The 12,858-nt window shown below is 37.2% G+C and overlaps 1 protein-coding gene across 1 annotated transcript in view; it reads right to left on the bottom strand.

Annotated features, from left to right (window-relative positions):
* Positions 1-10,531, bottom strand: part of LOC149238214 (uncharacterized) — a 139,771-nt gene extending 129,240 nt beyond the window's left edge. Inside the window, exons 1-3 of the mRNA XM_089372945.1 lie at positions 8,322-10,531; positions 7,648-7,850; positions 7,179-7,272 (exon numbers count right to left, since the gene is read on the bottom strand). Of these exons, the coding sequence (XP_089229071.1) occupies positions 7,179-7,272; positions 7,648-7,850; positions 8,322-9,932 (1,908 nt within the window). The 5' untranslated portion in view covers positions 9,933-10,531. The remainder of the gene's footprint in view (positions 1-7,178; positions 7,273-7,647; positions 7,851-8,321) is intronic.
* Between the last annotated feature and the right edge of the window lie 2,327 nt (positions 10,532-12,858).

The raw sequence follows: 12,858 nt of genomic DNA, 5'->3' as shown, positions 1-12,858 counted from the left end.
AACCCTAACCCTAACCCTAGGTCCTAGACAGTTATCAAGCTATGTTGAATACTAGGTTGCTATGAAAGGAAGTGGTTCCATTCTTCTGGTGTTGTTTTTGTTCCATAATTGAGTAGAGCATCTAGGACTAGGATATCGAAGCATAACAAAGGAGATAGAAGATTATGTAGTAGCCATTCAAGCCAAGATATTGAAGCATAACAAAGGAGGTGGAAGATTATGTAGTAGCCATTCAGGCCACATTGTCCATGGCAACTCCATAGTGACTACCCCTTGTTAATTTTCTAACCCCAACAACCTAGCTAATTATTTCCTAGCAAATTATTACACGGATCTATTGAATAAAAAGCACAACTAAGATTTTAACATGTAAATAAAATATATAACAGTGGAAGCAAACATTAACCAATCTCAAACACAACAATTTTAGCCCACGAGGGGCATCTCAATTCGCAATCACCGTGTTATGAAGTATTATGTAAACCATGAGATTCAACATTCAAATCCCCCGTGGGTCAAGCCAAAATGAAAACAATATCAAACACATGCGCACATAATTTCTGCCCTTCAAAATTTGTTGTTTCATTAGCAATAATCTATAGCATACAAGGGCTCTCTTCCTTGGATAATAGCCATCTGAGGAAAAACACAAATACAACAAAACTTGGAAATAATCCACCTGATCAAACCCTCTGCAAATCTTGCATAGTTGATTTGGATCCTTCTCCCTTGCTACCTCTTGTACTCTTCCTCAAGCCCTACACACTTGGATGAAAGTCCTCCTCCGCCCAATCATTGAGATCTCATTATGTCTTGTACTCAAGATGTGTCTTCTCCCTCAGCCTATCCTTCATTTTATAGAGTTATTGACTAAATCCACAACCCTAATCTCTAAAGTGATTGACGGTTGAGATTCAATATCAACTTCACTTGAGATCAATAGTTGAGATTTATCTAATTCACTAATGCAAATAACCTTTGCATTTCATTAGATTAATTCACTTTTTCTTATAAGAGCCAATTACTTTAATAATTAAAATAATTGCTAAGATTAAGGGTCAATTAAACAACTTCCGCATGTCTAAACACTTAGACTTGTGTAGAAGTACTTGCTTGAGCTACTCTCATGAACACTCCCTCTTAGCAAGGAAGGTACTTTTGGAAAAAACACTTGGAACTGGCTTCCCCTTCAATCTTAGCACAATGTCCCATGCATCATCTTTCACCATAGCTTTCCTCCAAACCTCTCGGTCTGCTGCCTCTTCAATAATGCTACTTATTAATGCCATGTATTTTGGAAACTTCTTCAGAGGCTTGCTCTCCTTAAATGTGCTCCGAAGAAACTCCACATGCTCCTAAGCATCCCTCAATGTCTACTCAAACCACTTCAATCTCCTAACAGAACTAGAAGGAACTACTGACACTTCCCCATGTGAAGATTGACTCCCTGAATTGAAAGTCTTTGCATGCTCTTCTCCTTTGGAGCCTCTTGCTCTCATCCTCTGTCATTGTTGGTGGCAACTCATGAGACTTCCTGAATGCCAAGTTCTCCTTGAACCTAACATCCTTGCTCACAATTGTCTTCCTCTACACCAATGTCACATGGTTCGGGTTCGACAATGATTAGGTTCGGTTTATGTTCGAATTTTATGATGAGGTTCGAATGAGGTTCGCCATTAGGTTCGTATATATATATATATATATATATATATATATATATATATATATAACGAATTATAGGATAAAATAGTAAGAAATGAACATCATTAAACATCAAAAATGTTATCACGGACATGGAAACTATAAGGATAATTTACAAGCTTAAGTTGTGACATGAGGTTATGAGTTTTGATCTATGCACTTGGTCAATGGCTATGAGGTTCGATAAGGTTCGTCGAACCTCACAATTTTTTTAAGGTTCGCCAAAATTCGAACCTCAAGGTTAAAGTTCGACGAACCTTGTCACATAGCTCTACACTAGTATGAAAGATCCTATAAGCTTTTGAGGTCTCGGTATACTCAACAAATATGCCCCTTTGTCCTGAGGGCTCTAGCTTCATCCTCTTCTCCATAGGAATATGGATGTAGACTAGACAACCAAAGATCCTTGAGTGTCCTATCTCTAGTTTTATCTCCATGAATGCCTCCTCAAGAATCTTATCCCCCAATATCCTGTGAGGAATCATGTTCTGCACATAAACTGCAATGTTGCACACCTTTGCCCAAAAAAGCATAGCCAGCTCCTAGTCATGTGGCATAGCCTTGGCCAAATCGATGAAGGACTAATTCTTTCTCTTCACAACAACAAATTGTTGACAATTGTACGAGACTATCATCTCCTTCTTGATCCCTGCTTCCTTGTAGAAATCCTTGAAGTCGTTGGAGGTGTATTGTCCCCCATCATCTGACCTCAATACCTTGATCTTCTTGCCTATTTGATTCTTCACATGGACCTTGAACATCCAAAACCAACTAAAGACCTCATCCTTGGTCTCCATGAAGAAGATCCAAGTTTGCCTAGAATAGTCATCAATGAATGTAACATAATATTGTGCTCCCCGCACTAATGCCAACAACATCAACCCACACGCATCTGAGTGAATGAGATCCAAGATCCCCTTCCACATACTCTCACTACTTAGAAAAGTAGCCTTAGCATTCTTGCCAAGCGCACATGCCCTGCTGCTCAATACTGAAATCTGGGAAACCAGTGACAATCTCCCTTGGGATCAACAATGCCCTACAGTGCAAGTGTCCCATCATCTTGTGCCATAGCTCGCACAGGTTGTCATTGTCATGTACCAATGCATGAACAGTTTTGCTTATCAACCTGTATAAATTGCTCTCTCTAACCCCAATGGCCATTGTTGTGTCCAAGTTATAATCCCTCTAGCAGAAATGAGCACCTACCCATTCCTAAACATGATTACATATCCTTTGTCCTTAATCATAGAGGCAAAGAGCAAGTTGTTCTTCAATCTAGGTTCATACAACATGTCCATGGCTTCCAACACCCCTCCTCACACGAGTTAGAACTTAATGGTTCCAACACCCTTCACTGCATTCCTGGCACCATTACCAAGCTCCACATCTAAATCTAAGTCTTTCACCATCAGACTACTAAATAACTCACGTCTTCTGTCATATGGCGTGATGCGCCACTGTCCAAGTACCAAGTACTCCTAATGATTGTGTTCGTAGATAGACAAAAGAAAAATGAGAAGTCCTTCTTGAAGTTCGTTGCAAGCTCTACAAGCTAAATATTTGTTAATGTTGTTCTCTGCTGCAACTTCCCCTTACCCTTATTCTCCGAACATTATGATGCATAGTGCCCATTCTTGTGACAAATGAAGCACTTGAGCTTGCTCAAGTACTTCTTCTTCCATGGCTGGGAGGTTGCCCCCTCACTGTTACCCTTGGAACCCTTACCTTTGCCCTTCTTGGCCATACTAACCAAGGTCAGGTTCTCTCCATCTCCTTGCCTTAGACTCCATCTCCTTAGACTCCTCTTGAGTCTCTTCTTGGATGCAATCATCCCAAAGACTCTCCCAATAGGGAAGCTTTTCCCAAGAGTAGATTCCCTTGACAAATGGTTCCCATGACTTGGGAAAAGCATTTAGTGTCACATTTACGAGCTCTACATCCTCCATCTTCTCCCCAATGGCTACAAGTTGATCTCATGTCTAGGTGATCTTCAAGAAGTAACTAGTATCATTATCAAACCTTGACATCTAGATGGATCTGAGCTTTTTTCTCAAGATCATCTTCCTATTCATCTTGTCACTCTGGCACAAGCCCACTAGAACTTTGAACATCTCCCTAGCTATCTTCTTCTTTGCCAAGTGATCCTTCACGGCATCCATGATGACTCGTTAAGCTCTAATGTCCTTTTCATGGGCTTCCAACTGCATTGCATCTGTGGGTTGTTGAATCTCCTTGTCAACAATCTCCCAAAGGTCATTTTCTTTCAACAAGAACGTAACCGTTGCCTTCCAGGCCAAGAAGTTAGATGTTTCATCCAACCTATCTTCAAATCTCAAACTAGTTGCTGCCATCTCTAGATCTGATTAAAAAATATGTCACGTGCTAAGTCCTTATAGCACCCACAAGAACAATAAATGCTATTGGTTTATAGATCTACTAAAATCTTCTACAGATCTATGTTTCAGTCCTTTAAAACAAACGAAAATTATTTTCTGCCAAACCCTTGACTAGTACAATCTCCCTCTCTCCCTCTAAAGTATGACCACCAATCACTATTGGCTACAATCTGTTCTACACTTCTGTAAAATATGTTGGCCCTATCCTTCTGGCACTACTGCACATGTTGTACAGCACCCCTATCATTGTCAAACTATGTTGTGACTGCCATACCTCCATGTCACCTGCTACAGTCATCACATCCACTGCCAGCATCTACGTGCAGCAAGCATGTGACTTCTAGTTGTTGGCAGCTATACTCCGTGTATGACCCATATTGCACATTTTGTGCTTTCCATTTTCACGGTGGGCAACATGACACAGCTGTCTTTTCCTACTGGTGACTCACATACCACATCCTCCTGTGCAGGTGCCTCTATGCAGCTGCTCTAACAGCCGTGGTTGTCGCACAACTCCACAAGTCTCCTTCTTTATGCTGGCAGCCATCAGTAGCTTTGGCGGTTGTCACACTGTTCTTTTTTAGATTTACCTTTTTCTCTATTGCACCTAAGTTGCTTCACCCATGCACATGACTCCTTTTCTTGGCTCACATTCAGCCATTCTCTTTTACCTTTTCGCCACTAATTTACTTGCCACTCAATTGCGCTACATACAATCTATGTACGACAAATTGTAGTTTGGTCTCTATTGTAGATTTATCTCCCACGCTTACACTGTACTACTGCACGATCTATGGTATTGGCTACTGATTTCTGAGTTTCATGCCTATATGCAATACTTAAAGAATGGTCCCTCAAAGGCTTAGCTCGGATAACATGCTAATTTTCTAGCCCCAGCAACCTGGCTAATTATTTCCTAGTAGATTATCATGCAAATCTATTGGATAAAGAGCACAATTGAAATTTTAACACGTGAATAAATAGATAACAATCTAAAACAGATGCACACATAATTTCAGCCATTCAAAATCTACTGTTTCGTTAACAATAATCTACAGCATACAAGGGCTCCCTTCTTGGGATAATGGCCCTCTAATGAAAAACACAAATACAGCAGATCCTGGAAATGACCCAGTTGATCAAACCCTCTGTTAATCTTGTTTGATTGATCTGGGTCCTCCTCCTTTGCTACCCCTTGCACTCTTCCTCGAACTGTGCACACTTGGATGAAAGTCCTTCTCCATCCCATTAATGAGATCTCATTATCTCGTTGTGTCTTGTGTTCAAGATGTTCTCCCTTAGCCTAGCTTTCCTTTTATAAGTCTGAGTTATTGACTAAATCCACAACCCTAATCTCCAAAGTGATTAACGATTGCGATTAGATCTCAACTTCACTTTAAATCAACAATTGAGATTTATCTAATTCACTAATGCAAATAACCTTTACATTTCAGTATATCAACTCACTTTTTCTTATAAAAGTCAATTACTTTAAATAATTAAAGTAATCACTAAGGTTAAGGGTCAATTAAGCGACTTCTACACATCTAGACACTTAGACTTGCACAGAAGTACCTTCCTCAGCTACTTTCATAACACCCCTTTCTTTGTACTTGCATTTCATAACTAAGAGAAACAGACAAACAGCATAGGCTTGACCTTCTAGCTGAGTTTTCTATCAAGTTTCCCACGTCGCATCTTGTATTCATTTGTGTGGATGGTGTGTTCATTTGTTTGTTTGTTTAATTTTGGTTTCAATTATATCAATAATTTTGAGCATTATGCTAAATTGCTAATAATTTTAAATCTAAGATCTAAGGTAATAAACTGCATAATAAAAGATTTCAAAACATTGTAAGATTTGTTATGACAAACTGTTCCAATGGAATATCCACAGCAAATTGACAATTGACAGAATATGTATATACTACAATTTGCATGTTTTAGTAGGACATATATTGCCTTCTATAACAGCATATAATTTTAAATTTAAGATCTAAGGTAATAAACTGCATAATAAAAGATTTCAAAATATTGTAGTATCTGTTGTGACGAACTGTTCCAATGGAATATCCACAGCGAAATTACAGATCAGCGACAATTGATAGAATATGTATATATACTACAATTTACATGTTTTAATAGAGCATGGGATTGCTTTACAGCATATGAATATGAGGCACTTACTGCTATTATATTGGCAAACTTTAATGCAAGACGACAACAACCTCAGAGCTAACACAAGTAAATGAGATTATGAAAAGGCACAGGAACTGGAACATCCACAACTATATTGGCAAAAATTTCCTTGAGAATAAGAGGAGATCTCAAGAACAAACTTCCCCGGGGTCTGTCCAATTAAAATTTGAGAATAAAACTCTAATCAGTAATTCACTTACAGGGGTTGTTAATGTGGTAAAATCAGTCTCAAATTGCTACGGAAAATATAGTTTCTGCATTACAATTAGCTAAACAATTCAAACTCTGGTTACCTTCTACATCAACCAGCCATGGTATGCTATGGCCACAGCATCTTTCATAACCACAATGACTTGTGCTGCCTAACTTAAAGGGCAAGTCTTTAAGCAAATGGTCATGTTTAGTTTTAACACTTGCACCTTAATTGTCTTCAGATTAGATCAATTTGTTTCCGTTATATCATCTATTCGATTACAAACAAATAGAATGTTTCTCGATGCCCCTGTGATGCATTGATTTGTCTCTTTGTAAAGCTATTTTTGCTTTAGCTCTAACTTAAGTATGCTTAAATTTGTTACTAAAAATGATAAATCTAAGCTAACTCAGACTAAACTGACTGTAGATGACGCACCAAGCTTCCTAGTAGTTAAAATACTACTAACCTGAGTAGTGTGATTAAATCAAAGGGTTAGCCACAAGGGTTTTTCAACTTCGTAATTTCATGAAGAATCATCAATTTAAACCTCATTTACAATTTTTTAAATGGTATTAAAACTTAAGTACACATCTCACCGCTGGGAGCATTGCAAACCCTGACTAACATACTAAGTTCTTCCATCAAAAACTATGTCAGAGTAAAAGTATTTCATGAACACTGACCTTGTATCTTTCCATCCCAATATGAAACAGCCGAATGCCGTGAGTTCGTAGAAATTCCAAATTTGCTTCTGGATATGGTTCAGGACAAAGACAACTGGAATGCTCAACATATTAACAAATTCCATTAGAACTTTTGAAATCCCTTGGTGTACTGGTAAACGAATAAAACACAAGAATATATATTAAGAATTCACAGAAAAGGAAGGAAATGCTAAAATATAATTTTAGAAAGCAATTTATTGATGACAAAGTAAAGACCGCCCTTGGAGAAAAAATGAAAAGGTGCAGTTTTCCTTCATACAATTTTGAGAATTTGCACAAACAGTCGGGAATTTCTAGAAAATTCAGCCTCCATGAATCTCGTGTATACCTTAAAATAAATTCAATAAATAATAGTACTATCACCTCTGTTCAAGAAAACATTTGACCTTCAGAAAAAAAATAACTGCATTCTCTCCAGAATACTTACATGATAGAATTGAGCTGTAAAGTCTCTAAAAAGGGAAAGTTCTTGTTGTTTGGGAATCCTGATCTGTAAACTCGCTTATCTACCATTGCAAAATTTGAGGGAGGGACATATCTCTCATTGCATCCTTCCAGCTGCTGGGGCACGAACTCTCTCTGACTGACCACCAGGTCATTGCATCCAATCATTCCAACACCTTGTTTCAACTGCAATATAACCAGAAAGCAAAATATTTCCCATTGACTCCGTGAAAATCTAAAATGTCAAACGCAACAACAAAAGCAGAAAATGCTTAAAATTCTCAATTTTTACCCATCACTTCCCTCCCAGGCACCACTATTCTCTATAACTAGTGAATCCACAAAAATTATATGGTAAAGCCAACTGATCTTCAAATTAAAATTATGACATCCACAGAAGATGTGCATACTTTCTCATATCCATGCAATTTCAAGAAATTGTAAATTATATATGAAGCAAATAAGGGAAAACAAAAAGACCAGGGCAGTTTTATTGGTGATTGTCATGTTATGAAGTATTATGTAAAGCATAAGATACAAAGTTCAAATCCCTCTCGAGTCGAGCCAACAACAAAAAATAAGACTTTAGCAAAGAAATTTTCATACAAAATTAATGAATATATGCCAATTCAATTATACGCTTTCTATATACCATACCTCTCTCATTCCCTGGACCATCATCGATGCGATCTGAAGTTGAGTATCAAGAAGCTTTTTTATTTCCGTTGTTCTAGTTTTCTCTATATTCGACACAGTATTGGCCAAATGTGTCATGCTCCGTTCCATCCTTTGTCCAAATGACTTCAAAGGGACCCTTTTCTTCTTAGGTCGTTTTTCTTCATCCCTGATAGCATTTAAAGGTGAGGCTGATTTTGTCTGTATGGAAGGCTCTTCGTGGTTTGATTCATTGGATGCTGCGTCACCTGTGGTGTCCACATCATTGGGGCATTCTTCTTCATTAGAATCATTCTGCAAGTCATTCTGCAGATCATTCTGCAATTCATTATGTATGCCCGGTGATTTTGATGACTTTTGAACAATGTGCTCTACATGTCGAAAAAAAGCCCATTTGGATGGCTCATTGCGTTGTTTTTCCTTGTTGTACATTTTCTTGAGACGATGCCATTTGTATTTGCATTGCATACCTGTATAGTCAGTACCACATATAACATTCACTGCAGCTGCAATTCTATCCCAATGCTTCTTTCCAAGCTGACCCCGGTGTTTGTTGAAACAAAGATCTTCAAACTTCCGAAGTAAAGCATCCACTGCACTGTTAGGCCAAAGCTCCTCTTTCTGCACCTTCGTAACCTCTCTCTCTTTTCTTTTTTTCCCTTCATTTGCTTGTCCTGGTTGCCTGATCGCGTTAGGAGATTGCATAAGTTCATCTACATTGATAACATGGGACCGAAGCCATTGTTGAGATGCCTCACTTAGTGCCTGCAGCTGTCTTGGATTACTACCAGAATCCTGGAGCTGAACAAAACCTTGGCGAAACGGACTAGACATGATCCTCTCATATACTGCTCTTGGAATGCTGACAGGCTCCTGCGGCCTGCCAGTACTTTCCTGACCGATGCGCAATTGTTCCCGTGACAACAGAGTGACACTGCCGCTCTCCCGCGCCATGTTCGAACTCCGCAAAGGTACCACATCCTCCTTCCGATCGACACAGGATACATATGGTCCTAGCCCACTTCCAGTGGGGTATGCAGGAATAGGGAATCGGGAGCGCAAGCATGTGGAGGGATCCATCACAATGTGATTGCCCTGAGAAGATGTTGAGGAGGCCATAAGCCTATCGTGCATAGCTTTGGGGTTTCCAACAGCCTTACCATGCTGCTCATGTAGCTGGGCACGATGGGGGGGTGAGGAGGACCCCTCTTGAAGCGCCCTACGATTTCCATTCATATGGACACCATGCTCTCCTTCAGACGGAGATCCCGCAACTCTCGAATTGCTGATGGGTTCCTCCTGATTGCTCTGGGGTTGAACAGGGGAGGACGGTCTTACTGTCGGCTTCTCTTCCACTGTTTTAACATTGTTGGGGTCTCGGTCTCCCTGATTGGGTTGACCTGGGTCTTTCTTGTTATTACAATTATTACAATCGTTATTGATATTCTTATTGTCATTATTTACATTGTTATTGGATTCCTGGTTATCGCCATGTTTACAGGTCTGGGCAGAGGTGGATGATGTGGGTTTTTCTTCAGGGGGCTCTTCTAAAAGTTGCAACGTTCTCTGAGATTCGCTAACAGGAGATGCCATGGCTGCATCAATTCAAAGTGGAATCCAAAATCCTTTCTTGCTGACTAAATTACAATATTATATACATACATATTTAAAATAAGCATTGAAGACTGAGCTGCTTACTCACAGTCTAGAAAAGACCCGCGTGGATTTAATGGTGTCGAGGAAGAAGATCCGACGAGGAGGAGTTGGGGGACGCTGAAAAGAGGAAAAATTAAAAAAAAGGAAGAAAATATCTGCTGCGGACGCTTCGAGCCACTGACCACCAGCAACGACACCAGAGCAAAGTTAAGTGAAGTGATGTGAGAAAAGGGGCCGCCGACCCATCCCGCAACTGGGCAATGAAAAGGCGCTGCCCATGGCCATGCCCCTCACTCTGACCCGCCCGCTCATGGAAATCATGATTCTAACACTCATTCATTCATTTAATAGCTGGGCCTCAACCTCCGCTTCCACCACTACCTCAGCCTCCGCCCTCGCCTCGGCCTCAGATTCTGTGCAGATGGTCGAACAAACGGTGTCTGTTGTGTAGGCCACGATTTCCCCTAATCAAAAAGAGTCCGCTCTCCTTCAACCCTCTTACATGTATGTGCATACACATGCATCCATACACAGTCCCCCATAGACTACAACTTCCTCCCACCCACCACCATGTTTAGTATGGAAAGGGTTTTATGGAAATTCAAAATTCAAAAGTATTTATTTGATAATAATTTAGGATATGATAGTACAATAGTATGTAATATCATATATATATAATAATTTATTATTTTTCATTCATCATCATTTTTGAATGTCTTATATCAATATTAAAAAAAAATTAAGGAGAGTGTTTAGGAGTGGGCATTTCCTTATTTGCTTTGATATGATTTTATGGAAAAAAAAAAAAAAAAAGGTTGTAATTTTTATTAGGGAGATTACATGTGTTCCCACTATTTTATAGTTTATGGAACAAAGTCAATACAAGATCAAATGTCATTTGAAGATGGCATGGGCATAAGGAGGTACATGAGAATTTTATCAAATTTATAAAGTTGGAGGAAAAAATTGACATTATAGATTGCATGTTGATCATTCTAGCCAAGAGATCACACAACATCCCCTTCTCCTAGATGAGGATAGTGAGGATAGTAACTTAGCTAGCAGATGTGTGGAGATTATGCCTAATAAGTTATGATAGTTTATGGAACAAAGTCATTACAAGATCAAATGTCATTTGAATATGGCATGGGCACAAGGAGGTACATGAGAATTTTATCAAATTTATAAAGTTGGAGGAAAAAATTGACATTATAGATTGCATGTTGATCATTCTAGCCAAGAGATCACATAACATCCCCTTCTCCTCATATGAGGATAGTGAGGATAGTAACTTAGCTAGCAATGTGTGGAAATTATGCCTAATAAGTTATTATGACTTGCTAATATTTTTGTTTGCAGCACTAGTAATCTTTTTCATAGATGTATGTTTTGCATAGCTAACTTACTTTTATAGCTTTTTATTTATAAACTACTCTAATTAGATAAAGTCTTAACAACCTCAAAACTTTAAACTTATATTATTGATCTCATTTTTCTAAAAAAAAATTAATTTATATAATTCTCATTTAACACATGCAAAATGCTTAATATTAAATTACTTTTAATTTTAACTTTAACATTGTAATAAAAATAAAAATATTATATATATAATATAAGAAAATAAATATTAGAGTACTTTCAATTTTAATGCTGTAATAAAAATAAAAATCTTTATTGATTTATTACACTACCATCTTGAGAAGATAAGTAAATATCCGTAATTTGTACGCTTTATTGAAGGATTATTTCTTTGCAACATATCATCTTAGTCAAAAAGTTGTTTATGTAAGGTATGACTTAATTAATTGATTATATAAGTTGTGAGTTAATTGCTTCTTATTTTTTTTTTATTATATATTTTGATGAATCATGAAATGTGTATACTCCTTAGTTTAGAGCAGAAGAAATATTGAATTGATTATATAAGTTGTGAGTTAATTGGTTCTTATTATGTTTTTTTTTTAACTATTTTCATGAATCATGAAATGTGTATACTTCTTAGTTTAGAGCAGAAGAAATATTGTAATGGTGTGTAATGTTAATTAAAAAAAATTATATTATTTTTTTAATTTTAAATTTATGAAATATTAAGAATAATTAAAATTTTGATAGTGTATAAAATTTATTTTTTAAAAATAAGTTATATTAGAGTTAATAGATTTTATGTTAAAATGGATTTTATTTTTTTGTTTTATAAGTTTTTTTTAGTTTAATAAATAATAACTTATTAAATCAATTTTATATATTTTTATTTTAAATATATATTTCGAATATGTTTTAATATTGTTTTTGTTTGTTTTAGAGTTTTTTTTGCATGTAAAAAAATAGGTTAATGATCTAAGGTCTAGAGGTATCTGGTAGGAGTGAAAGGGCGTTGTCTACAAAGGAGATAAGACAGCCATTTCTCACTGGAATTTGGCTTTTTTTTTTCAAAAAAGGCAACTGCATGAGTGTTTGATTTGTTTTTTAATGGTCGAAATAGATTCAACACCATCAAAAACCTTTTAGGGCACCCAAAGCCCTGAAGTTTGACAGTTGTAACCCGTATTTCCAAAAATTCCTATGGATTTTACCAAAATCATGTTGGAAATTTCATTATTTTATGGGCGAAAACATCACCTCCTTAAACTATGTGGAGTGAAAGTCTACCACTTACAAACCACAGGTAATTCCATCGAGCATGGCTTTCCTTAATTAATAGTGATGAATCAACCTCGAGTCACGAATAACAACCAATAATAATTATCCTCACTACTCATACCACAACTAAATTAAAATTAATTTCTCTATTATTTGAATTTATTTATTCAATTAAATAACATAAAATTAGATTAATTTTTAATTAAAATATATTAAAATTATC

Source organism: Pinus tabuliformis, chromosome 8 (genome assembly GCF_031772625.1).
Source record: "Pinus tabuliformis cultivar Carrire ecotype Pingquan chromosome 8, CPIR1, whole genome shotgun sequence".
Classification (NCBI taxonomy): Eukaryota; Viridiplantae; Streptophyta; class Pinopsida; order Pinales; family Pinaceae; genus Pinus; species Pinus tabuliformis.
The sequence above is the reverse complement of the archived record's forward strand: the minus strand, read 5'-3'. Positions and strand labels throughout refer to the sequence as shown.